Source organism: Leptopilina heterotoma, unplaced genomic scaffold, assembly GCF_015476425.1.
Source record: "Leptopilina heterotoma isolate Lh14 unplaced genomic scaffold, ASM1547642v1 Lhet_219, whole genome shotgun sequence".
NCBI classification, from domain to species: domain Eukaryota; kingdom Metazoa; phylum Arthropoda; class Insecta; order Hymenoptera; family Figitidae; genus Leptopilina; species Leptopilina heterotoma.
Window position 1 is genome coordinate 512,842 of NW_025110936.1, and position 26,378 is coordinate 539,219.

General features: G+C 23.6%; 2 protein-coding genes and 1 long non-coding RNA gene across 6 annotated transcripts in view; 1 reads left to right on the forward strand and 2 right to left on the reverse strand.

Moving 5' to 3' along the window:
• Nucleotides 1-26,378, forward strand: part of LOC122501963 — a 149,967-nt gene that overhangs the window by 83,384 nt on the left and 40,205 nt on the right. The gene's annotated exons all lie outside the window — the stretch shown is intronic.
• LOC122501960 (ceramide glucosyltransferase) lies at nucleotides 10,866-15,688 on the reverse strand. The gene is made up of 2 exons (XM_043611769.1): nucleotides 13,854-15,688; nucleotides 10,866-12,150 (listed from the first exon to the last, which is right to left on the reverse strand). The coding sequence occupies exons 1-2, from the start codon at nucleotides 14,933-14,935 to the stop codon at nucleotides 12,036-12,038; spliced, it is 1,197 nt and encodes a 398-aa protein (XP_043467704.1). The 5' UTR covers nucleotides 14,936-15,688; the 3' UTR covers nucleotides 10,866-12,035.
• Nucleotides 21,501-26,378, reverse strand: part of LOC122501942 (atypical protein kinase C) — a 51,927-nt gene continuing 47,049 nt past the window's right edge. For all 3 annotated transcript variants that reach the window (XM_043611738.1, XM_043611737.1, XM_043611736.1), the window contains 3 exons: nucleotides 24,038-24,510; nucleotides 22,200-22,315; nucleotides 21,501-21,722 (listed from right to left, as the gene is read on the reverse strand). In XM_043611738.1, coding sequence (XP_043467673.1) covers nucleotides 21,635-21,722; nucleotides 22,200-22,315; nucleotides 24,038-24,510 — 677 coding nt within the window. In that variant the 3' untranslated portion in view covers nucleotides 21,501-21,634. The remainder of the gene's footprint in view (nucleotides 21,723-22,199; nucleotides 22,316-24,037; nucleotides 24,511-26,378) is intronic.

A 26,378-nucleotide genomic window follows, 5' to 3' on the forward strand; every position in this document is an offset into this window, starting at 1 on the left:
TGCCGTTCGGCACGAGCTTTTTTTAAATTAAGCAATTGACTAGTTGTTGAGTCGGTCATTCACCGACAATATTAAATTCAATATTGACATACTGCCTAGAGAATTCAATTGAGGAAACTGTTGACAATTTAATAGACTCTAAAGATAATAAATCCGAAAAATGCGATAATTTCACTTCAATTAGGTCAGAGAAAAGATTTTAATTTTTTAACTTCTTCCAAATCGAAAGAATTTCAATTCAATAATTTAATTCATCAAAAATTAAATGAATTATTATTTTACACATTATTTATAGATTATTAATTAATTATTAATAACTTATTTCCAATTAATTATTATTAATTAAAAAATTACAAAAAAATAGTCTCCAAAAAAAGAACTTTAAAATAATATTTATTGGAGCTTGAAAATAATTGAGATTTAATTTGAAGAGTGAAGTTAAACGAATAATTAAACTGTAACAATAATTGTTAATTAAAAGATTCGATATTAATTAAAAAATGACCAAAATAATTCGTCTCCAAAAAATCTATAATATGATTATTGGAGCTTGAAAGTAATTGAGATTTAATTTTCAAGAGTGAAATTAAACGAATAATCACTCTAAAAATGATTAATTAAAAAATTGGCTATTAATTAAAAAATACACAAAAAAAATTTGTCTTTAAAAAATGTAATGCACTGGAGTTTGGAAATAATTGATATTTAATTTCAAGGGTGAATTTAAATGAAAAATTAATTTTTTAATTAATTAATCGAAACATTTATTAAATTTATTTTAAATTCCTAAATAAAAACACTATCATTAATTAAAGTATTCGATATTAATTAAAAATGTATTGAAAATTAATTAAAAAATGAATTAAAAAATAAAAAAAAAAATTTCCAAAAAAGAAATTGCAATGTTTATTGAAGCTTTGGAAAATAATTTCGAGATTTAATTCTCAAGAGTGAGAGTAAAGTCGATCGTTTGTAAAACTCGACAAGAATGAAGTTTCCCTATTACGTTCGAGTCAACTATTCGAACGATTTCCTCATTTTAATCCGATTTATCAAACTGGTGTTAAGTGACTTTTCAAATGAGTCTTGAAACTTTAAGGCTTCACAAACGCGTAACAAAATGTTTACAAGATATTTTTATTGCAACACTTTCAAAAAGAAAATTTCTTTTTTTACAAAATAAAAAAAAATAAAAAGTTTTTATTTATTTATTTCCAGAAGGAAATCTGATTGAAAAATTAAAAGTATTTTTTTTCTTTTGTAAAATATAGTGTTTGTTGTTGTTTTTCCTTTTTACTTTATCTCCAAATTTATTTATCAAAATTACAAAAGTAAATTAAATTAAAAAATTATTTTAAAAAAATATTCTGATAAAAATTTTTAAACACATTTGCTTTTTATTTAAAGACAAAAAAAAAATTGAGATAATTAATTTCTATGCATTTTTTAAAATGTTTTTAACAATAAAAAATTGGTAAACATTATTAGAATTCACCCCAATTTTTAAATTATTTTAATTATTAGGATTTAACCTAATTAATAAATTATTTTAAGTATTAAAATCAACCCTAATTTATAAAATTAATTTTAATTTTTAGGATTCACCCTAATTTTTAAATTATTATTGTATTAGTTAAAATAATTATGTTAATTAATATTAACCCTAATAATTAAATTATTTTAATTAGTATTAACCCAAAGTATTAAACTATTTTAATTATTAGGTTTAAAAAAATTCTAAATTTTGCAGTAATAATAGTAAATTTAATAATAATAATAAAAAAAATAATTGCATAATTTTCAAATTTTACAATTATTACTTTTGTTTGAAAATAAATTCCGAGATAAAATGAGAAATTTTTTTTTTACCACTGTAATTTTTCAAACAATTGTTTCAAAGTAAACTGCAATATCCTACAAGCATTACAAATACATGACAAAATTTGAAACACATCGAAAATTAAATATTTAAAGATAAATGTTTAAAAAGATAAAAAAAATGAAAATTTCGAAAAAATTTTACAAACAGCAACAAAAGATAATGAGATTTCAAAATACGAAAGATAAGTCCCATTTTTTGCCGCATGAATCATTTTTGACGAAATTTTAATTTAAAGAATTTCAATAAGAGAAAAAATCGAAAAAAGGCATTACGCATAGGCGTAGTGTCTTTTTTTACTATTGTGAATACTAATTAAAAATTGTACCTTAAAAATATTTTTGAGGTTAGATTATCCGTCTATGAATTTTGAACATTATGGCACTCACTTAACAACTTGGACATTTTTCACTTTGTTTTCTCTGATAAATAATTTACACTTGAATTGGAAATTTAAATATTAAAACACGTGTACGGGAAAGAAATGCTTTCACCATAAACTATAAGCGAGTTGAGAGAATCATGGCGTCAGGCGTCACGTGACTTTAATGGGCACGTGCTCGCCTTACGCCATATTAATTTTTCAATCAAATTTCCTTGCGGAAATATTCAATCAAACTATATGTAGTTGAAGTTTCCTCTAAATGAAATGAAATTAAAATACAGGGGGGAAAAATGTTCGAAGTTATAAAATAATTGTGAAAAATTGATATATTTTTGTGCAATTTCGTGTAATAATTCTTTGCTACAAGTGCGCGTGAGCAGTTGCCGCACATGCGCAGTGAGCTAAAATTCGAGACATTTCTCGAGCATTACACAAAAATATTTTTAATTTTTATTTTAAAAATGACGGAGAAATAATTTTTAATATTAATAACAAAAAAAAAAACTAACAAATTTCAGTTTTAATATCAAACAAAGGAAATAATTTATAATTATAATAATAAAACGCAAAAAATTTTTAATTTTAATTATAGAAAAAAAACAATTTTTAATTTTACCCCAAAAAAACGAACAATTTTTAATTTTACCAAATAAAAAAAACAATGGTGTGAATTCAAAAATACAACTTTTCAAAAATAATTCAGTATTAATTTACAAATTTCATTGAAATAATGGCACACATAAAGCATTTTGTCTGAATGAAAATTTCTCTGTATATCTATGACTTTAATTTGACTAAAAGCATTCCCAGAGGAAGAGTGTGTTTGTGACTATAAAGATAATATGTTTATAAATGGATTGGCTACAAAAAACAACGAGTAACCAAATAGAATTTCTATTCTTATGGCAAAGAAATAATTCACGCGAAAATAAGATCAAGGATGATCATTATTACTAATTAGCAGACGAAACGATACATTTTACTCAAAAACTTTTTCATAATTTTTCCACCGCTCACTAATTTTAATGCAAAAAAAAAATTATTTTCCTGTTTAATAATTATTAAACAGGAAAATATACTTTAATTAATAAAGATCTTAAACTTTTTATTTGGCCTAATGGCGTAAGCCATTAGGTCAAACAAAATGTTTAAGATCTTTATTAATTTTATTAATTATTATACATATATGTATAATAATAATAATATAATAAAATAATAATATAATAATAATAATAATATAATAATTTATATTAATCTGACTTTATTGATCAAATAAATTTCGTAAAAAAATATAATTATTCACTTTAGCAAAAAGAACGTTTATTATACTCCGTCCACATAATACCGCTTGTGAGAGAGTTTACTCGCCACCTAGCGGCCCCTCACTTATTTTGGCGAGAAATTCAAATGGACTCAAAGAAAATTTTCCTTAAATTCAAGAAAATTGTTTTTAATAATTAGAAAATATTTAATTATTTGCTTTTATAATTATTTGTAACTATTCGCTGCTTTTCAGCAAAATAATTGTAAAAAAAAACCCGTAAAACGTTATTTAAGGAAAAATCTACCGGATTGTCAAAACTAAAAAAATTTTCTCTCGAGAAAAAAGAAGATACACGCAGAAATATTTTCTAGGCTGATCACAGCTGCTTTTGCTTGGCCACGTTCAAGTATAGACGAAAGTATACGCTTACAGTCTAACGATCACACTTTAAAAGAAAAAAAAATACAGCGTCTGACCATTAAACATCATCTGTTAATAAAGTCATTTTTTTTCTTGCTAATAATGTCGACAGTATTTTTTTTTTATATACAAATATAATTAATAATTGTCTATACCATACTTATCGTCTACGAGAGAATGATTAATTATACGTCATGTCTTAATATTTTAAATATATTCACTGTTTTTCTTCATTTTTTTTTTTTTTTTTTGCTTTTTTGTTTTCTTTTTAATACAAAGCGGATTAAATTAGGAAAGTTTTTTTTGTCGCTTTCTAAAACCGGACATTCTCAGAGACATTCATGCAAATTTTTGTTTTTTTTATATTTGTAAAATTTTTTCCTCACTGTCACTTAAGAGAGGTGTAAAAGAAAATAGAGAATCGATGAGAGATAATCGCCATTACATGATTATGTACAAAAATGATGAAGAACAATTTTTCGCATACCTATATAATATACATATATATACAATAATTCGCTGAAAAAGCGAGATAAAAGCTCTAGATATTTAGATGTATTAAACACTTATTATGTAGAAGCTCGCAAGCTCGATTTTTTTTAAAAGAAGAAATCAATTTTTTTTTTTGCATTTTTGTATAATTTTTTAATGTCAATTATAAAAAGTAATTAAAAGAAAGTATATTTTTTGCTTGATGATAAGAAACTTGTTTTTTAATTTTAAATATTAATAATGATAATAAATATTTTTTTAATTCTACTAAAAAAAAAATTTCTCGAAAACATTCATTTCTTCTTTTAAAAGAAAATATTCATCAAAAATTTGACTGCATTTAAATGAGAAAATTTCCCTTAATAAATATATTTGGTCGAAAATTCACAATTTGAATATATACTAATTTTTTTTTTATTTTGCCATTTTCTCTCATATCGTGACGATTTACATTTAATATTTAGATGGTACAAGATTGTACGAGTCGTTCGATCGAAAACGATATGAAGGTGCAAAAAGGAGAAAAAAATGTCATATTTTTTCATTTGAGAGTAAAAATTGCCATTATTTTCTAGAAAAAAAAAATTCTTTTTCTCCTAATTACATAGGTATGCGTGTACTTATCCGTTTTTCTTTATCAATTTTTATTTTTTTCCCCACACAAAATTTACCAAGTCATTCCAGATCTTTTTTTTTTTGTAAATCTGTCAAAAGCTATTTTTTTTTTTTTTTTTTTTTTGGTTGATGTAGCATCTAAATTATTTTTTTTATTATATAATTATGTAAAATTGGCCACCATTGGTGTTACTTAATTTTTCTCTCAAAATATCTTTTTTACAAGATTTTGAAAATAAAAAAAATAATTTTTTTCTCCTGGTAAAAGCAGAAACATTTTTGTCTTGGCGAGAAATGCAAAAAAATTTTTTGATATTTTTTTCTAAAAATTGTCCTAGAATATTTATTATATAATTAAAAATTAAAATTTCACCGCCTTCTTCAAGGTTTTTTTTTTGAAAATAAATTTGAGAAGCTTGGCAAGAAAATACCATTTTTGCAATTGAGAAACATACATAATATACAGAGCTAAAATTATTTTTGACTTGACAATCATATAGTGGCAGTAACGTATACATATAAAAACAATTTATATAATATAAATAATTAAATCTCTCCTCTTCACAATCAGTCGCCGAAATTAAATTAACCGTTAAATTAAACTATAAAATAAAGGTTCGCTTTTAATGTTTATTTACAAATTGCAATTATAATGTAACTGTACAAAAAAAAAATTTTTTTTTTTCATTAAAGGTACGCGTGTTTCTTAAAAATATCGAGACAAGTGCTGGTTTTTTTTTCTTTTAATAAACGCGTCGATATTATTCGAAAACTTGCCTAAAAATCGTTTACGTGAAAAAAAAAGAAGAGCACTTCGCAAGAGCAAAAGAGGAATGTCGCATTATTAATTATGTATTCGAAAATTATTTCATTCTTTACTGATTGATATCGTATTTATTTATTTTTATCAATAAATTATTAATTAATAAATAATTAATAACTAAATAATAATTAACTGATAATTAACAATTAATAAATTATTATAATTAAGTAAATTCTAAACAATTATAATTGTTCAAAAATTATTTAATTCTATACTAATTTATCTTGTAATTATTAATATTATTAATAACTTATTAATAATTAATTAATAATTAATAAATTATAATAAATAATTAGTTATAATTGTAATTATTAATTAAATATAGTATAATAATTAGTTATTATAAATTAAATATTTTAATTAATTGCTATAATAATTATTTTTCTAAAGTTTCGAAGGTTCAAATTTTTTTGAACATTTTTTCTATTCAAATATTTTTGAAAATTATTACAATTAAATGCAAAATAGTGTTATAATAATTAAACATTTTCTCTGTTAAAAATTATTTTCTTTTATTAAATTCATATTATATTTATTATTTTGTCAAAAAATAATTTAATAAATTGATTAATTAATAAAAATAAATTAAGATTTATTTTAATTTATTATAATTATTATAAAAATTAAATTATTAATGAATAAATGAATTGATAATAATTTAAAATAAATAAATTCATTAATAGTTCGAAACTTTTTAGTTTTTTCGAAAGTTCGAAACTTTTAGTAAGATTAATTAATAAATTAATTAATAAAACATTAATTAATAGATTTAATTAATAAAACATTAATTAAATATTTTTATGATTATTAAAACATTGAACAGATCGTAAAAATAATTAATAAGTCAATAATTAATAATTTATTACGTAATTAATCATTTATTTTTGAAAAATTTATTCATTCGTAATTAATTTATCAATAATTGGAACAATTTTTATAACAAGTAATACATAATTAATAGACGATTAAATTTATAAGACATGCAATTGTTGAAAAGTGTAAGAAATATAAATTAAAAACTCGAAGTTGTGTAAAAGGAGGAGAGAAAATAATATTTGCATAAATGACGCTGTTGATTAAATTCAATTTTTTTTTCTTTTTGTGGAATTCATCTTCTTGATTATCGAAACGAAAGGGAGTAATAATTAAAATTTAGTGGAGAAATAATATTATATTACATTAAAAATAGAAAAATAGAAAATAATAACAATATTAATTCCGGGAAAATTTAAATATTATTGTTATTAATATTGGAATTTAATCTTCTATAATTTAATGATTTTTTTTTATAATAATAATAATAATAATAATAATAATAATAATAATAATAATAATAATAATAATAATAATAATAATAATAATAATAAAAATAATACAAATAATAATAATAATTTAAATTTTGTTACATTTTTTATTAAATTTTATTTTTACTATTATTATATTTTTATTAATTATTTTATTACTATTCTTTTTTTTCGTGCGTGCAGCAAATTTATCGTGAATTTTTTTCTTCATCGCCTTCAATAAATGAGAAAAGAAAAAAAATGATTAGAATTGTAATAATAGAAGATTAAAGTGATATTTTTGACAACAATTCAGAGAGTGAACGCGAGAGATTACAATGAAAAAAAAATCAAAGAACTTGCTATCAATGTATAAAATTATTACAATATTAATTGTTGTTTGGAATAATTTGACAACACTATTTCAATGATATTTTGTAACTTAAAGCCTTTCTTTGAACGTTCCTGCGGTTTGTGTCTCGTAACCGGATACAACTTGGTTTGTATTTAGTTACCAGACGTATTTATATGTTGCAATTCGCATTTCATTTTTTTTTCTTTTTTGCTTTTTTTCACAATAGAAAAGTTCATTGCATCCAACGGAAAATGTGGAGCAAAAATTTTATCTACAAGATAACAAGTTCTTTTTTTTCGAAAAAAAGATAATTTATAATTTTTCTTTTTCTCATTCAGAAAATAAGATTTTTTACCACGTTGAAGTCCACAACGTTTATCAACGAAAAAAATTGTTTACTTGATAAATTATTAAAATATATCGCAGCAATATTGACACAACAATATTTAGAAAAAATAGATTGATGTTTATGTTCTGATAATAATTGTTATACAATTAAATATTAAATTAAAAATAATATTCGAATAGATGAAACAAATTTTTTTCATTGATCAACGTTGTGGACTTCAACTTCGTGATTTTTTTCACTATTTTTCATAATCCAAAAAATTTTTTTCGCTGTTCTTCATAATCAAAAAATATTTTTTTTTTCAAACAATAATTTTACTTTTTTTGCATTTCTTTCTCTTCTAAAAATAATTTACGGTAATTTATTTTTATAATTTTTCTCTCTTCTGAGTCTACAAATGATTTACTATTTTTTACTATTATAATTATTATTTATTTTTTTTCGTTTTTCGTTTTTTTTTTGGTAATTATTTCCCCTTCGTTTCGATGAATCGATCGAAAATAGTATAGTTGCGTATGAGTGGAAAAAAAGAAGATATGATAATTTTGGAGAAGCGTAGACGCGTCTGGTTCCAGACACTCAAGCTTTCAAGGATGGTAGCAAAACCTTTAAGGACACTTGTAAAAAAGCGAGTGTCACGAAAGTTGTTGCCATTATTAAGTCAAGAAGAATAAGAAGAGGAAGCCACTTTTCAAAGGTCCCGTTGGTGCACGAAGGGAAGTTCGTGAATGGCAATGTGTTCAAGAACAAAAAGGAAAAATAATAATGGAGTTTGACGGGCGTTATAATAAGAATCAAAGGTCGAGACAAGGGTTAAGTGTCGGCCAAAAAGTGGTATGTACCCAAGATGCATTGAGAAAAAAAGGTCACTCTCGAAGTGGAAGATCGAATCACTTGTGTGACGTCAATTATTGTGCAAGGAAACATCATAATCAGTGACTAAAATTTCAAGCCAAAAAAAATTCAATTTCGCAGTAAATTTCAATTTTCAAAGTATTTTCCTCTCAATTATTTTTTAATGTATTTTCTTTTCATTTAAATTCATTCAGTCGAAACAAATTTCTATATTTTTTTTTTAATTCAAGTCAAAAATTTGAATATAAATAAAAATATTTTCAATTCGAATTAAAATTTTCTATTTTAAATATTTTTCAATTAGAATAAAAATATTTCCATTTCGAATTGAAATTTTCCGTTTTAAATATTTTCCAATCCAAATAAAAATATTTTCAATTTCAAATCGAAATTTTCGATTATAAATATTTTTCAATTCAAATAAATTTTTCCTAAAGTTTTTAAAAGTTCATATGAACGAATATTTTTTATCCCTTTAAATATTTTCGAAAATAACAAGAATAAAATCAAAACTATAATAAATTTGATATTTAGAGAGAGTAATTAATTCTCTGAATTAGCGAAAAAAATTATTTTTAACAAAATGCTTTCAAAAATGATTAGAATAAAATCAAAATTAAAATAAATTAGACAATTTATAGAGAAAAATTAATTTTCTAAATAAACGAAAGAAAAATATTTTTGTAACAAAATTCAGAGTTGATCGAAATGAAAAATAAAATTTTGAAAAATTACTAAAAAAATCAAGAGTAAATTAAATTTAAACATTTTTAGAGAGAAATTAATTTTCTAAATGAATGAAAAAATTATTTTTGAACAAAATTCAGTTGCTTGAATGAAAAAAGAAAAAATCGTCCTTTCATTTGAGCGTTTGGAATTTTTTTGGGAAATTAAATAAAAATATTTCCAATCTAAATATAAATATTTTCAATTTTGATTTAAATTATTCAATTCGAATTTAAATATTTTTATTTTGAATTTATTTAGTTTTGAATTGAAATTGATTGAATTGAATTGGATTTGAATTGAAAAACTGAAAAAAATAAATTGAATAATTGAATTGAAATTGAATAATTGAATTGAAACTGAATAATTGAATTGAAATTGAATAATTGAATTGAAACTGAATAATTGAATTGAAATTGAATAATTAAATTGAAACTGAATAATTAAATTGAAATTGAATTGAAACTGAATAATTGAATTGAAATTGAATAATTGAATTGAAACTGAATAATTGAATTGAAACTGAATAATTCAATTAAAATTGAATAATTCAATTGAAATTGAATTATTTTTACACAAGTTTCAGTCACTGACAAGAAAGCGAAATATTTTAACAAACATTCAATAACTACTCGCCCGGAAAATTATTACACAACAAAAAACCGAGTTTCACATCTAAAACAGAGAAAATAAAATTGAAAGATCTGATAATGCAAAAGAAAAACCGTTTAAACGTACGTATTAAGCTAAAAGCGCGATTCCTTTAAAACAAAAAAAAGACTTTTAAAATAGATTTTAATCTTCTTGGTAATTTGTTCTCATTTACAACAATATCTTGGTGTTTCGAAGCAAAAGCTTCGACCTCGTTTCCATTTAAAATTGTAGTAAAACCAGCCCCTCGCGCCGACAAAATATATAGGAATAAAGCCTGTACTAAAATCGCTCGAGTATCTGTTCAGCTGCTCTCGTCAAGACAATCACAATTGAGTTTTTTTCTTTTTTTTTTCTTTTACGAATTCATTATTATATTCCCTTATTCTGTCTCTCTTTCTATATATATATATATACGACTATTTCTAAAAATCTAATTAGAAATGAGGTACATCCGAAGTGATATTTCATTGTCATAGGCAGACGGTTTTGACTCATCGACAAATCAAGTGCAAATGCACTTATTTTTAATTAGGAAAGAGGTGGAGAAAAAAAAATTCATTCGTCCTTTTTCTCATTGAGAGGGAAATCGAAATTATTTTTGGAAAAGTACATTCGAAATATCTGACAAATTTTACTGTTAGAATTTTTTTTCTTTGCATTTTTGCAACGAATTGACAATTAATTTAATAATTGATATTTTAATTTTTAATTGAATTTAAATTTAATTTTTTCCAAAAAAATTGTCAATTTCTGTTATAATTACATTTTAGGATGTCAATCAACAAATTTTATCATGATAAAATTTTTCAATTTTATCAATATTTTTTATTTTTAACAAAAAATTAAAAGCAATCGAAATTTTAATTTCTTTACCATTTTTTTCACCAATCAAAATGGCTAGATTTTTGTTTCAAATAAAAACAATTGTTTGAAATTATTTCCAATCAAATGAAATTTTCCAATAAAGAACTATTTTACGATATCAAATTACTTTCTTCAATGATACGATTTTTTAATTTTACCAATATTTTTTACTTTTAACAATAAAAAAATTAAAAACAATTTGATTATCAAAAAATTCAAAATGCAATTTTGAAGGAAGGACGAATTACATTTTTGTTCTCCTCTCAAATCTATGGTCGATGACATTGTTTCAAACCTACTTTCTTTACCTAACATTGACCTATCTAAAATATCTAATTAAAAACTAGAAAACTCGATAACAATAAAAAAAAAGAAATAGTAATAAAAATAATTTTGACTGATTTGAGCACTGTTTTTTTCTATACAATTTCCTCACAATTTTTTTTGTCTGCTACTTTTGTGCTCCTTTTTTTGTTAAATTTACTAAATTACAATTTAATTTAATATTTATTTTTTTTTTCATGAACACAACGATAAAATGTAACTATCCTTTTTTGGTTGTTATGTACTTTTCATTCTCTCTCATTCTTTCTCTCTTTAGAACTGTGATATAGCAAGATTTAGGCATGAAATAACTACGGAAATAAATAACATTCCTAGATTTAAATTAATATTTTTGTTTTTTCTTTCAAACAAGTACCTATTATAGGTAAAAAGATTTCTCGGTTCATTGCACTAGCATTCTTTTTTTTTTCTATTTTTTGAGCATACCATAAGAATTATTTTGTGAAAATTAATTTGTTAATTTAATTTCTTTAATTACGATTCGCAAATACGATTCTTATTTTTTGAGATTCTTTAAACACATACAATTTAATATGTGTGAAAAAAGAATTTTTTTTCTGTCTCTACTTTTTTTTTTCTTCCTTCCTTCGTGTATATAATATACGTATACGTATATGTATGTTGAATATGCATCATATATATGTGACTTTATATATGTACATATACATACATAATTTTTGTGTCTCTTATCCATGAGCTTTTTAAGTACAGAGATGATTCTTCTCCTCAGTATTTGACTTTAGCCTTGACTTCCTCGGCAATTCCACCCCATTTTAACTTGTAGACTCGCGATCTCCACTGAATCAGGGGATCAAGAACTGCCTGCAGAAATAAATACGGCCTGAAAATAAAAAATTTAACATTTAATTTCAATTCAACCTTTAGAAGAGTTTATATATGCAAATTTAAAATATAAAACAACCTCTCTTTCTCACACGGATTCATCTCACATTTTATATACACGTTGAGGATTAAAAAAACAAAAGCTTTGAATTTTTCGACCATTCTCAAATTAAATTTTTATATTCCTTCTTCTCTTCTTTAGAATAAAATTATTCACGTTTGCAATTTTTATTTCGTTTTCAGTTGTTCCGGTTCTTTCTATTTATGTCATTTTTTATTTTTATTTTTCTATTTTTGGTATTTTTTTTATGTTTATCAATTTTCTATTTTTGTCGTTTCTTTATTTTTGTCATTTTTCTATTTTTGGTATTTTTCTATTTCTGTAATTATTTTTTATGTTTGTTATTTTTTTTATTTTTTTATGTTTGTTATTTTTTTTATGTTTATCAATTTTCTATTTTTGTCGTTTCTTTATTTTTGTCATTTTTCTATTTTTGGTATTTTTCTATTTCTGTAATTATTTTTTATGTTTGTTATTTTTTTTATTTTTTTTATGTTTGTTATTTTTTTATGTTTGTTATTTTTCTATTTTTGTCAGTTTTTAATTTGTCACAATTTTTGTATTTGAAATTTATTTACTTGAAAATGTAGAAGCTATATTTTATTCTATATATTGAAGGGAAAATTAATTACGCTTTTCGTATTATTATCGAAAGTAAAATTAAATTACGAATTTAGGAGAAAAGTTTTATTTGCGTAAACTTTCTGTTAGAAACATAACAAAAATGTCAAAAACAGAAATCTGTTTCAGAGTGAAAATTGTTTTCGATAATTTTACTATTGCACACAAGAGAATATAAATTCAAAGCAAATTGATTTCTGTCGATCTTGAACTTCAAGGCAGTTTTGTATTTTTAATTTACTAATTATTTCAAGATGTTCGTATCGCATTATTATTTAAACACTTTAATCCAATTCTTAAACATTTTAAAATTATAAATCTGGAATGTTATGAAAGTAAATATTATTAAAGTAAATAATAAATTAAATGTTAAATTAAATTAAAAAATAAATTAAATTAGAAATAAATACTTGTTAATAATAATTGACTCTAATTATTATTTTTTTGATTGATAACTAATTTGAAAAGATAATTCTGACAAATATTTTCCAATGCCCAATTAGAACTGTACTAAAAAATAATTGTCGAGGAATTAAAATAAATTCGGAAATTAAGAAATAGAGAAAAATATGTCACCACTTGAATGAATCATTGTTGACAAAGTAGCGAGTAATTATTTACAAATTTTAAATTACTGTAGGCATTTTCAAACTTTCTTGTTTGGCTGTAACATGAAATGTAGTTTGTAAAAGTTTGTTGCAGGGAAAAACAAGAACTATCTAATAATTATAATTCTAATATTACCAATATTGATGAAATGAAATTTTAATTGCCATAACCACAACAATTTTATTCCATGTACTCACATTATTTATGTACACACGCACACACAATGAAACTGTTGTTAAATGCTCAAGGTGAATCAATAAATTATGAATCGATTAGCTGTTAAAAATTTCTACTTGTTCAAACTGAAATGAAATTCGTGTCAATTTAAAAAAAAACTATTTTCAAACTCGAATTAAAGATGGAAAGAAAGATAAAAAGAAAGAAAGATAGAAAAAAAGAAAGAAACTCACCTCGTGGTTTCACTAAGTAACCAAGCGATAATAAACTCGAGTTTATTAAAAGGTAAGGGTCCATTTTGCACCACGCACAACATGGTCCAGTCAAACATAAACCACAAAAGTATGTGAACTAAATAAAAGACTAGGGAATCCCACTCAAAAAGTACACTAGCTGCCCATGAAGTGCAAGCACCCAGGACTAAACACTCACTAAGTGGCTCAAGCACAATAGTCAATGGAAGCATGGCAACTCGTAATTTTGCCCATCGTCTCAATCTCGCCTGAAACGATTGCACTTCACAGTGTCCACTATTTTGCATAGCCGGCTGCGAGCACACTGTTATCCTCCAGCCACGAGTCGTTAACGATTTAGCGTAAAAGAAATCCTCCGCCAAATAAACACCAAAACTCTTCAAACCTCCAACCTCCTCCAAAGGTGCCTTCCTCAACAGCGCCGACATTCCCGTATGACAATTAATCCTCAACAAATCAGCGGCCAAATACATTCGCGATTGTACAGTGCCAAAGAATATTTTCTCATAAACCGAAGCGAAACCCTCTCTGTCACACGTGAAAGGCATTTGATGCACCAATGCAACATTATCAGTCATATAATTCACCATATCCTGTAACGTATCCTCCTTCATTCTAATACCACTATCACTTATTAATATTAAATCATGCTTTGATGCCTCATAAGCCGGTTGCATGTTGTTGATTTTTGGATTAACACCAACGCCACAACCACCGACAAACAGCCTCGCGTCAACCTGCGGATATTTCTCCATTAATTTATAAACGAGCATAAGAACAGGATCAGTTTCGTCCTCAACGCAAAATAGAATCTCATACATTGGATATTCCAATAGGAAGAACGTTTCCAAATTGCCAAATAAATTTGGATCAACACCCATTAGAGGTTTTATTATTGAAACACCGGGCCAGGGCGTTTCGTAGATCGGCACTTGCGCAACTTTTCGATGCAGCTTCCAACGACCGGCCACCAACGCAATAATATGCACTAACCACATTGACAGCCAAAATATCATAAAGAATATCGCGAACCCATATAGGGTACATAGCATGTAGTTCATTTTTCTTCGAGATTTCCACAATCTCACGTCATAAGGATGATCCTCTCGCTACTTTTTAACCGGCCGGTGGGGTTATGTAGCACTGTCATCCCTATTTCCGCGATTAATTTTATCAAACCTATCTTTCTCCATTTGGATTTATTCTCATTCTCGCCATGAATTTTCTCCTTCGATACATCATTGTACTGAGATGCAGTAATGCCGGCGTACGCGTCATTTGAAATAAATCAGGAGAGAGAGAGGTACACACCCCGTTGTTCCGCACTGCGAAATTCACCTGTGATATAAAAGATTCTGTCGATTCTCTGTCAAGAATAATTTGTGATTTACTTGTAATTTATTTCTCTTTATAGAAGATACTTTTTTGAATAATCACAGCATGGAAGGCTTTTGGGATTTTTCTTGGTGTGTGTGTGTGTATATATATTAAAGAGAGGAGAGAATTCGAGTAACGCGGCGAAAGGGCGACTCTTTGGAAGCGCGTCACTTTGACTGACACTGGACCCGGTTTCATAAGCATTCATCGAGCTTGACACAATATTATCATATTCCGTGTAATCCAATTAATATTAAACATTGTTTACCGGCACTTATATTTGTTGGAAGGGCGAAAAACTCAATTCAACGTATTTTAACAACACCTTGAACGAGAGGGGTTGATGAGCTGTGAACAGTATGAAAAAATAATAAACTATCACACACCGCACAACGCTTCGCGAACGTTGACTGCGAGACTGACTGGCATCTGCAGGTGACAGTTGGTAGTAGTAGTAAACTTGGCGCGGTCGATTCACTTTGAACTATCGAATCCCCCTTCCACCAATTAAAACACTGCGCGCGCTTCTCTTCAAAATATGAAATTTTATATACACGTGTTTTTTATTTAAACAATTTTTTATCAATTACCAAAAGTTAAAAATTAAGTACAACAAAAGAATTTTAACAAAAATAGGTCATTTATTATTTATCTCTAGAAAAAATAAAACAATAGAAGAGTAAATAAAAATATTTGTACTGTTTCGAAAAAAACTCGATTTTTAATTATTTAAACTATTTTTAATTACCTTTTAATTATGACCGATTAAAAAATTTACAGAACAATTAAATATTGCTTTTTTTACTCAAAAAAAATTTTCTTTTATTTTTTTTTCTTTTTATTATTTTTTTTTTACTTTTTTTATTATTATTATTTTTATTATAAATGTTGCTAAATCAAAAGTGGTTTAATTTTATTTTCCCTTTCGTAACAACAAGATAGCAAGAATTTTGTGATTCATTTATCTTATCAGCCGGTGAAACATTATCACATTTTGCATTTCCACGAGGGAGATTTTCTACAAAATAATATTCAATGATTCATAGATTTCTTTTTTCACCCGATTCTTCATTTTTGTCAAAATTAATGCTTTTAAATCTAAATTTATTTTTTAAAGAATCCAAACTCTGTAAATAATAATTAGAAAAATAATTAATTAACAATTAATAATAGTACCAAAAATAATTAGATAAAAATTGATACTAATCTGAAATAATTTTTTTTTGTATAAATTAATATAAAAAAATTCTGATTTGTTTATTTAAATATTAATTTATTACTATTTATTATATTTACTATTAAGTAAAAAATTTTTTTCTTTTTTAAAGTGAAATTAATATAATTATACGAATAAAGAAGATAAATAAAATCTAATAATAATAAATAAAATAAACAAAATAATAACAATAAAGAAATAAAATTTTTTAAAGAACGTAAGAAAAATAAATAAAAATAAAATAATTGGAATAAAGAAAAGAAATTAATAAAATAAAAATAAATAGAATTAAATTAAAAAAACAAAAGTAGTAACACAAAAAATATTGACAAAAAATTGCCACTAATTTGAAATAATTTTTTTTTTGTATAAATTAGTATAAAAAATTATTATTTTTGTTTATTTGAATATTAATTTATTACTATTTATTTTATTTACTTTTAAGTAAATTTGTTTTTTATTTTTAGAGTAAAATTTATATAAATACGAATAAAGATAAATAAAATCAAATCTAATAATAATAAACAAAATAAATTAAATATTAAGAATAAAGAAATAAAATATTTTTAAAAAAGGAAGAAAAATAAATAAAAATAAATTAAAAAGAATAACAAAAAAATTAATAAAATAGAACTAAATAGAATTAAATAAAAAAAAAGAAAACTAGTAACACAGAAAATATTGACAAAAATTGACACTAATCTGAAATAATTTGTGTAAATTAGTATAAAAAAATTACTATTAAGTAACGAAAAGTTTTTTTTTTAATTTTTAGAGTAAAATTAATATAAAAACGAGTAAAAATGATAAAAAAAATAATAATAAACTAACTAAATAAAATATTTTTAAAAATTCATAAAATAAAAATAATCGAGAATAAATTTAAAAAATGATAGAAAAAATAAACAAAATGGAAAAAAGAGTAAAATAATAATAAGAAAGTACAATAAAAATATAAATAACAAAAAAAACCATCCTCTACATTGTTGAAGAATTTAGAAATAAAAAATTCCCTCGCACATGAAACAATATAGGCACTTATTATTTATTGAGAATATTAAATTAAAAACCGATAAATGCCTCTAAATTACTCCAAATGTCTTTTCCTTGTGAAAACCGATTATTACTTTATTTTTTTAGGCCAAGGACTTGTTTTCATTTTATGAAAAAATTAAATGTACTATGAACTATCCCAAGTGCATTGCTTTATCCCGTCACGCGATCTTGTATAGTTATTTTATTTTTTTTTGCATACTACTGTTGATTCAATTTTGAAATTAGAAAAAAATGCCTACCTGGTGTAATATTTCCAGAAAAACTCATTTGCATAAAAGTTTATTTTGTAAACCTCGCTGCCTAATTAACGATAGCAACAATTTGTTTAAAAAATTCTCGTTGACCATTATTGTCGACTTAAGTTTCACATTACTTTTTTTCTCCTCTTATTTTCTGCTGACGCGCCTCTGATCTGAAACTGTAAACATTTTTTTTAAATGAATCCTTAAATTATAATTCAGCTGATAAAATGAAATTTATTAAATTAATTAGTTAATTAATCCAAATCAATTCAAATTCCAAATTAATTCAAATTAAGCCAAATTCAAGTTTAGAATTAAAATTAGTTGAAAGAAAATATTTAATCTTCAATTTATTTAAGACGAATTGAAATAAAATAAGAATATTAAATCATTAACAAACGACGAAAATTATTGTTTAATTTTTATATTCCGAACTCGAAATAAATATTAGCTCCCAAAAAAAAATAGAATAAATAAAAAATGTACCTCATTTTCCTAAAAGTGTTTATTTCTCTGCAAAGTAAATATACTCTCGTTTTTCAGAGCGGTGTATAAAATAATACAATATTGTGTTAAATACTAAATTATAACATTATCAACATTACATCGTACTCTTGAAAATTCAATAAACGATATATTTATACTCCTGAAATTATGTTTTTAAGTCCATTATCAAGTAGCGATTAAATTTCCATTTAATAATTGAAAAAAAAGAAAAATTCGTCAAGATTCATTTGTTTTTTTATCTTCTCCTAACTTTGAAAAAAACTCACCCAAGCAATAATTTAAATCCAACACTCACAGAATACAAGTCTTTGGCAAAATTGTCACAAGGATCATTTATAACAATATTCCAACAATAATGATCATAATAATAATAATAATACTAAGAAAAACAAAGTCATATAAAAATCGTTGTTTAATTTTCTTTTCTATAAAATATATTATAGAAAAAGAAGTACAGTAACATTGTAAAATTGATTGGAAGACCAGAAATATATAATTATGTGATTAATGAAGCTTTTAAATATTCTCAATGATACAATGAATTCGTTTGTCAGATCATAAAACACGTAACAAAAAAATGCTTCGAGATTTTTTTTCTTTTTTCTTTCGAAGGAATGGAAAATATTTTCAAAAAAAATGAAAAATAACATTTTCTTCCCCTATGGAAATATGAAAAGTAAAAAAAAAATATATATAAGAAATAAAAATTTCTTGACTTAAACCGAAGAAAATATTGAACTATGTTCATATATAATACATTCGTCTTCGAAAAATTGTTCTTTGTTTCAAATTCTGCGTTTGAAGCTTGGGTAAGTACAATCTAAGTAATTAAAGTCGTTTAAGTGAGTAATATTAAAATGGGCTTATGAAATATCAGGCCTCTGCGAGTAAAACTTTTTTTTTCTGCCATTCGATAAATGGCATTTTTTTTTCCTTCTTTTTGTTTTTTAGAATCTTAATTGGTAATTTCCTAGAAAACCTACATTTTTTTCGAATCTTTGTCATATATTATTATTATATACATGTTTATATGCGACGAATTTCAAAATCGCTTGAGCCTATTTTTTTTTCACCGTGTGTACTATTTCTTTCTTTCATTTTTTTTTTTTTTTGCTTTAAATCTTTGATATATACTCGACACTTTCTTATACTTTAAAATATATCCCACGACGAATATCATATAGTAAATGCTTTAAATCACTTTTCCTATAATTTCCTAATTAAATTATTTACATATTATACGTAACTAATTGTTTCTCCGTATTTTTCATTTTATGTATTTTATTTTACTTTATCGCTGTCATATATTTTTATTTCGTCGTCAAGGAACTAATATTCTTTCATTAATATAGATGTTTCAATATATCAATAATAATGTGTCTTTTTTAAAGATAAGAACTTGAACAATATATCTATCGATATAAGATCTCTGGAATGATTAATAATTAAAACGTAAATTAGACTTTATAAAAATACTTTGAACGGCCATATTCATTTAACGTCCTTAATACAATTCCTTTTTTTCCCCTTTCTTTCTATTTTTATAATATTGTTTTGGAAATTTTAACAACTAAGCGTCTTTTATTTCTTTCGTCTTTTGCCATATGTTTTTAGTTCTGGGTCTCGCACCAGCGGCAAAAGTATACACAACTTTATAATTAATACACCTAGATTCCAATTTGGAAATCTAGACCATTGCAGTTTATATTTTTTTTTACAAAAAAAAAAAAATAGAAAACAGAAAAAAGTATAGAAGAAATTTAAAAAAATAGAAAAATTAAAAAAAATGCTTATCTAAAAAACAAAAAAAAAAAGAATTTACAAAAATGAAAAGTATAAAAAAATAGTTTACTTGATTTTCAAGCAAAGGAAAGTCAAAGTAGTTTAAAAAAAAGAGAGTTACGCCCCTTTTAACCGGAGTTTAAGATATGAAACATCAAATCACAATTTTGATTATATACATAATACAAATTTTTCGTTTAACAATAACAAGCAGACCCAGTGCTTGATTTCTTTTTTAACATAATACCATTTCAATACCATTAATATTTTTCTAAATTTTCCCAAGATTTCCTAATTTTTCCTTTCATTGTGTCAATTATTTTTTTCAATATTGCTAATTAGTTTTGTTCATTTCGAATTTTTTGACGCATGGCTAATTATCGTTCAATCTGACAATAGGATTGGCTAATCTTTCATTTTGACAATAGAATGGCTAATTTCAATTAGACAATAAAATTACTAACTTCAGTTAGATAATAAAATTTCCAATTGAAATTAGACAATAAAATGGCTAATTTTGAATTAGACAATAAAATGTCTAATTTCAATTAGACAATAAAAATGACTAATTTCAATTAGATAATATAACGACATATTCTTCGATAGAAAACGACTAATAATTTTTTTTAATTTTGACAATTAATAGTATGGTTATTAATAATAATAATTTTTCAACATGATTGGTTTTCTAAATTTATATGTATATACATGGAAATTTATTTTAAGTAAGGAACTTTCATTATAACAATAATTACAAACGCAGATAGGCTGCCACCGTCTTTGTTTTTAATTTCCTATAAAGCGAATTTCTTTTTCAATTCTGGCAAATTTATTTTCACTACAATAAATTTTGTTTTGCCTTTCCTTTTTTTTACTGTAATTTCTATTCACTAAGAGAGGAGAGAAATATTTACAAAAATATTATCAAAAAAAGGGTAAGAATATATTTTTTATAAAAAAAATTGATTGTCTACAAAATTGAATTGAAAATTTGTTTCATAAATTTATACTTCTAGTTTTGTAAACTAAACTTCAATATAATATTTATTAATAAGTGAATAAAAAAAAAGTTTTTCTTTCTAATTCAAAGGAAGGCAGAACATTTGTTTTAAAATTCCCTTTTTGGGATTCTCGTCATCGTCAACGTCGTCATAATCGTTCTCGTCATAGCCACGTGTTACTACGGAATTATTGTTATTATTGCCAGAATCAAAAACATCATCGGCAATGCTGATTGAACGTGAATAGACTGGACTTTCGTATTGAAAGGGGAAAGGTGGTGGCAGCCGATATTCGTTGTAATTACTATCGTTCTCGTGGGAGTTTCTCATTTCAAATAGATTGTCATGTTCATTTTCACTATAAATGTCTAAATTGACAACGGGAAAAGGTTCAAAATGAAAACTAGCCAGCCTCTCTTGCAATTCGTACACATTATTAACATCGTACATGTCACAATGTTGACGAAATTGCTGATGCTGCTGCTGTTGTTGCTGTTGTTGTTGCTGTAACTGCTGCTGCTGTTGTTCTAGTTTGTACAGAACAATTTGTTCTTCATCATAATCCATTTGCTGTTCTTGTCACACACAATCCTCAAGGGACATTAGTAACGGATTCACATATTCGAAACCCTCAAACTCGGTTTGGTCAATTTTATCTATCACTCGTCTGAAATTGAAATTTTCATTAATTCACATTCGCTTTCTCCCAGATATATTCACAATAATTAAAATACTCTTTTCTTTACTCAAATTACGAAAAGAGAAAAATAAGTAAAAGGAAAATTTGAATTTCAAAACTAAAACTTAGTTAATTAAAAGTTTAATTATAAATTAATAAATTGTGAACCATATAAATTTACTGAAACTATAAATTAATTTCTAATCCCCTTGATTTTAATTTAATTGATAATTCCAAAAATTGACAAATTAATTAAAATTCAAATTTTTAGGAAATGAATTAAAATTAGTTTAATTAGACTAAGTTTGCCGATTACATTAAAATCCTTTTAGAATTAGAAACAAAAAACTGTTTAAAAAAAAAAGGAAAAAAAAGTATAATTACTTTAAAGTTGAATAAAATTTGCGACTCAACTTTTGAATGCACGTGTTTCTTTTATGCTTGAATAATAAAAAAGGAACTTACGGATCATCGGGTGTGAGATGTACTGGTTCATCCGTAAATTCAGGTGGGAAGTTTGCCAAATCGCGATCGGAATCCAAGCGCGGCTTATAAGGCGGTGTGACCTGCTTTTGCTCCAACTGGAACATAATTTCAACATTTTTAGATAACAAATCTTCCGCAAAGAAAAAGAAAGCTTTCTAGACAAGTGAAAAAGTCACTTTTTTTACATCTGTCGAGGAAAAAAAATCCTCTTCATCATTTATCTCTTTTTAGAAAAGAAAATTTCTCTCTCTCTCTCTCTCTCTCTCTCTCTTTCTTTCTTTCTTTCTTTCTTATCACTAATATTTCAGTTATATCACAAATAATTCAAATTCAATTAAAATACAAAACAGAAAATACTAAAAAGAACTTTTTTTTAACTAGACAAATTTTTTAAATGTATTATTTACAGAAGATGGCAAAAAATGTTTAAATAAAATATTTTTGAAAGTAACTTATCTGAATTAATGTTAATTTTTTCAATTGAATTAAAATTTTTAATTGAATTTGTTTTTTAATGATTTAAAATAGAATTTTCTTTTTCATTCAAATAGGAATTAAAAATTGAATTTTTTTCTTAATTGTATTAGAAATTAAAAATTGAATTCTTTTAATGTAATTAACAATTTTAAATTGAATTTTTATATTAAGTACATTAAACATTTAAAACTGAATCTTTCTTAATTGAATGAAAAATCTAAAATTGATGCATTTTAATTGAAATTAAAAATTTAAAAATATATTTAATTTTCAAATGCATTAAAAATTAAGATTTTATTTTCGTAATTAAATTGAAAACGAAAAACTTAATTTGATTTTAATCGAATTAAAAATTAAAAAATAAATTTTTTTTATTTAAATTAAAAATCTAAAATTGATATCTTTTAATTGAATTAAAAATTTTAAACTGAATTTCCTTTTTAATTGCATTAAAAATTGAAGTTTTTATTATTGAATTAAAAATTATAAATTGAATTTTTTTTTAATTGCATTAAAAATAAAAAATTTAATTTTTGTAATTGAACTGAAAAATTTAATTTGCTTTTAATTGAATTAAAATGAAAATGTAAAATTGAATTTTTTTAATTGAATGGAAAATCTAAAATGAATATATTTTAATTGAATTAAAAATTAAATTTTCCTTCTAATGTAATTTAAAATTGATTTTTTTTATTAAATTAAAAATTTTAAATTGAATTTTCTTTTTAATTGCATTAAAAATAAAAAAACTTAATTTTTGAAAATTGAATTGAAAAATTTAATTTGCTTTTAATTGAATTAAAATGAAAATCTAAAATTGAATTTTTTTAATTACATAAAAATCTAAAAATGGATTTTTTAAATTAAAATAAACATTTAAATTCAATTTTCTTTGTAATTGAACTACAGATAAATAATTTAAACCTAATTTCTTTTAAATTGAATAAAAAAAATAAAATTTTTTAAAAAGTTTACTTTTTAAGTGAATAAAAATAAAAAATTGAATTTATTTTCAATACCTAGAATTAAAAATTTCAAACTACATTTTTTTTGACATGGAAATTTAAAATTGAATTGAAAATAAAAAATTTGACTTTTTTAATTGAATAAAAAATTTAAAACTGATTTCTTTGAAATTGAATTAAAAATCTAAAATTGAATTCTTTTAATCGAATTGAAAATTGAAAATTATATTTTCTCGTTAATGGAATTACAAATTAAAAACTTAAATTTTTAATTGAATTCTATTTAAATTGAATAAAAAATGAAAAATCGATTTTTCAAAGTTAAAATAGTTGAATATTTGAAATGATGAAAATAAAATGAAGGAGCAAGCGTACCATTTCCCAATCGATAGCCTTGAAGAAGGGATGTCCGACAATGTCGAGAAAAGCGGTTGGACCACGACCACAGCCAAGTCTCTCCGCGGGATCTTTGCTGAGGAAGCCCTTAAGGACGGACGCCGCTTTCACAGAGAGCGAGCGTGGAATTCGAATTGTCTTTTGCAAAATAACTTGAAATAGATAGTCCTCGGTATTCTGATCAGGATTCTCCGATGCACCGGCAATATCAAATGGACTTCTACCAGCCAGCATCTCGTACAACAATACACCCAACGCCCACCAGTCCACCGAGAAACCATAATCCTCGCCTCGCAATATCTCTGGGGCAATGTAATTCGGAGTTCCGCAAAATGTTGCCGTTGTATCGCCCTCCCTAACACCTTCCTTACACATTCCGTAGTCTGTCAATTTCACATGACCCTCATGATCCAGCAGCACATTGTCCAATTTCAAATCTCGATAGATTATTCCTGTTGGCAATTCATTATTCACTAGATTTATTGTCCATTACAAATTACTGATTCATTACAAATACCAATTAATCAACCTTTTCCCAATCGTACCAGTAATTTCAAAATAAATTAATACATTAATAATCTATATTAATAATCGTTGTATTCCGGTAATTGCTGTTTGCTTTTGTGTTTCCTAAATTTTAAAATAATTTTTCTTTTTATATGTTTTCAATTTTAAAATTAATGTACTGAAAATCATTGAATTCTTGTAAAGTATTTATAAAAAGAATTTAAAAATAACTGAATTTTACGAAGAATTAAATTATTTTCAATAATTCTAATAAAATTCTTTAGACAATTTATAAGTAATAAAAATCTTCGTAAAAAATTCAATTATTTTTATATAAATAATAAAATTCTTATCAGGATTTCACTTATTTTCAATACAATTTTAATAAATTTCTTCAAAGATTTCAATTATTTTTAAAACTCTTGTAAAAATTCTCCGAGAAAATTCAATTATTTTAAAAAATAATTAAATTTTCGCTGGAATTCAATTATTTTAAATATAATTTTAATAAAATTCTTTTCAAAAATTCAATTATTTGTAGAAATAATATATTTTTTCGCAGGGATTAAATTATTTTAAAAAACTTTTAGTAAAATTCTATTCAAGAATTCAATTTTTATCAATAATTCGAATAAAATTCTTTTGCCAATTTATAAATATAAAATATGTAATAAAAATATTCGTAAAAAATTCAATTATTTTTATATAAATAATAAAATTCTTATCAGGATTTCACTTATTTTCAATACAATTTTAATAAATTTCTTCAAAGATTTCAATTATTTTTAAAACTCTTGTAAAAATTCTCCGAGAAAATTCAATTATTTTTAAAAATAATTCAATTTTTCACAGGAGTTCAATTATTTAAAAAACTTTTAATACAATCCAATTCAAAAATTCCATTATTTTTAAAAATAATGAAATTTTCGATGGAATTTAATTATTTTAAATACAATTTTAATAAAATTCTTCTCAAAAATTCACTTCTTTTTTTAAAAAAGCTTTAATAAAGCTTTCTTTAATAATTTTTATTGGAAATTTTGAAAATAATTAATTTTTAAGAAGAATTTCTTTTAAATTTTTAAAATTAAAATAATCGTGATTATTATTAAATGTAATTAACGATTTTCCTATTAAATTATGTTAACATTATTCATAGAAAATTAAATTCTTTTAAACAATTATATAAGAGTTTTTGTAAATAATTACATTTTTTTAAAGAATTTCAGTAAATTTCGTAAAAATAAAGTAATTTTTTAAAGTAATTTTAATTACAAAGTTTGAAAATAATTGAAATTTACAAAGAATTTTGATTAAAAACTTTTACAATTTTTAAGAATAATTTAACCTGTTGGAGAAATTTTATTAACATTATCTTGAATATAATTGTATTTTTTTCCTAGAAATTTAATTAAATTTCTATTGAAAATAATTAAATTTCTGAGAAGAATTTTATTATTTTCAAAAATAATTGAATTCTTGCCAAGAATTTTACAATTTATAAAAATAATTGAATTAAGAATTGAAGAATTTAAGAATTTTTTATCATAATTGTTGAAAATAATTGAATTTTTATTAAAACTCTTGAAAATAATTGAATTTAAACAATATTTTTAAAAATAATTGTATTCTTTCTGGAAATTTTATTAAAATTGTATTAAAAATAATTGAATTCCTCCGAAACATTTTATTATTTAGGATAATAATTGAATTCCTTTGTAGAATTTTATTATTTATGAAAATATTTTAATTCTTCCAAAGAATTTTCTTATCAATGCGAAAATAATTGAATTCTTGCGGAGATTTTTACGAT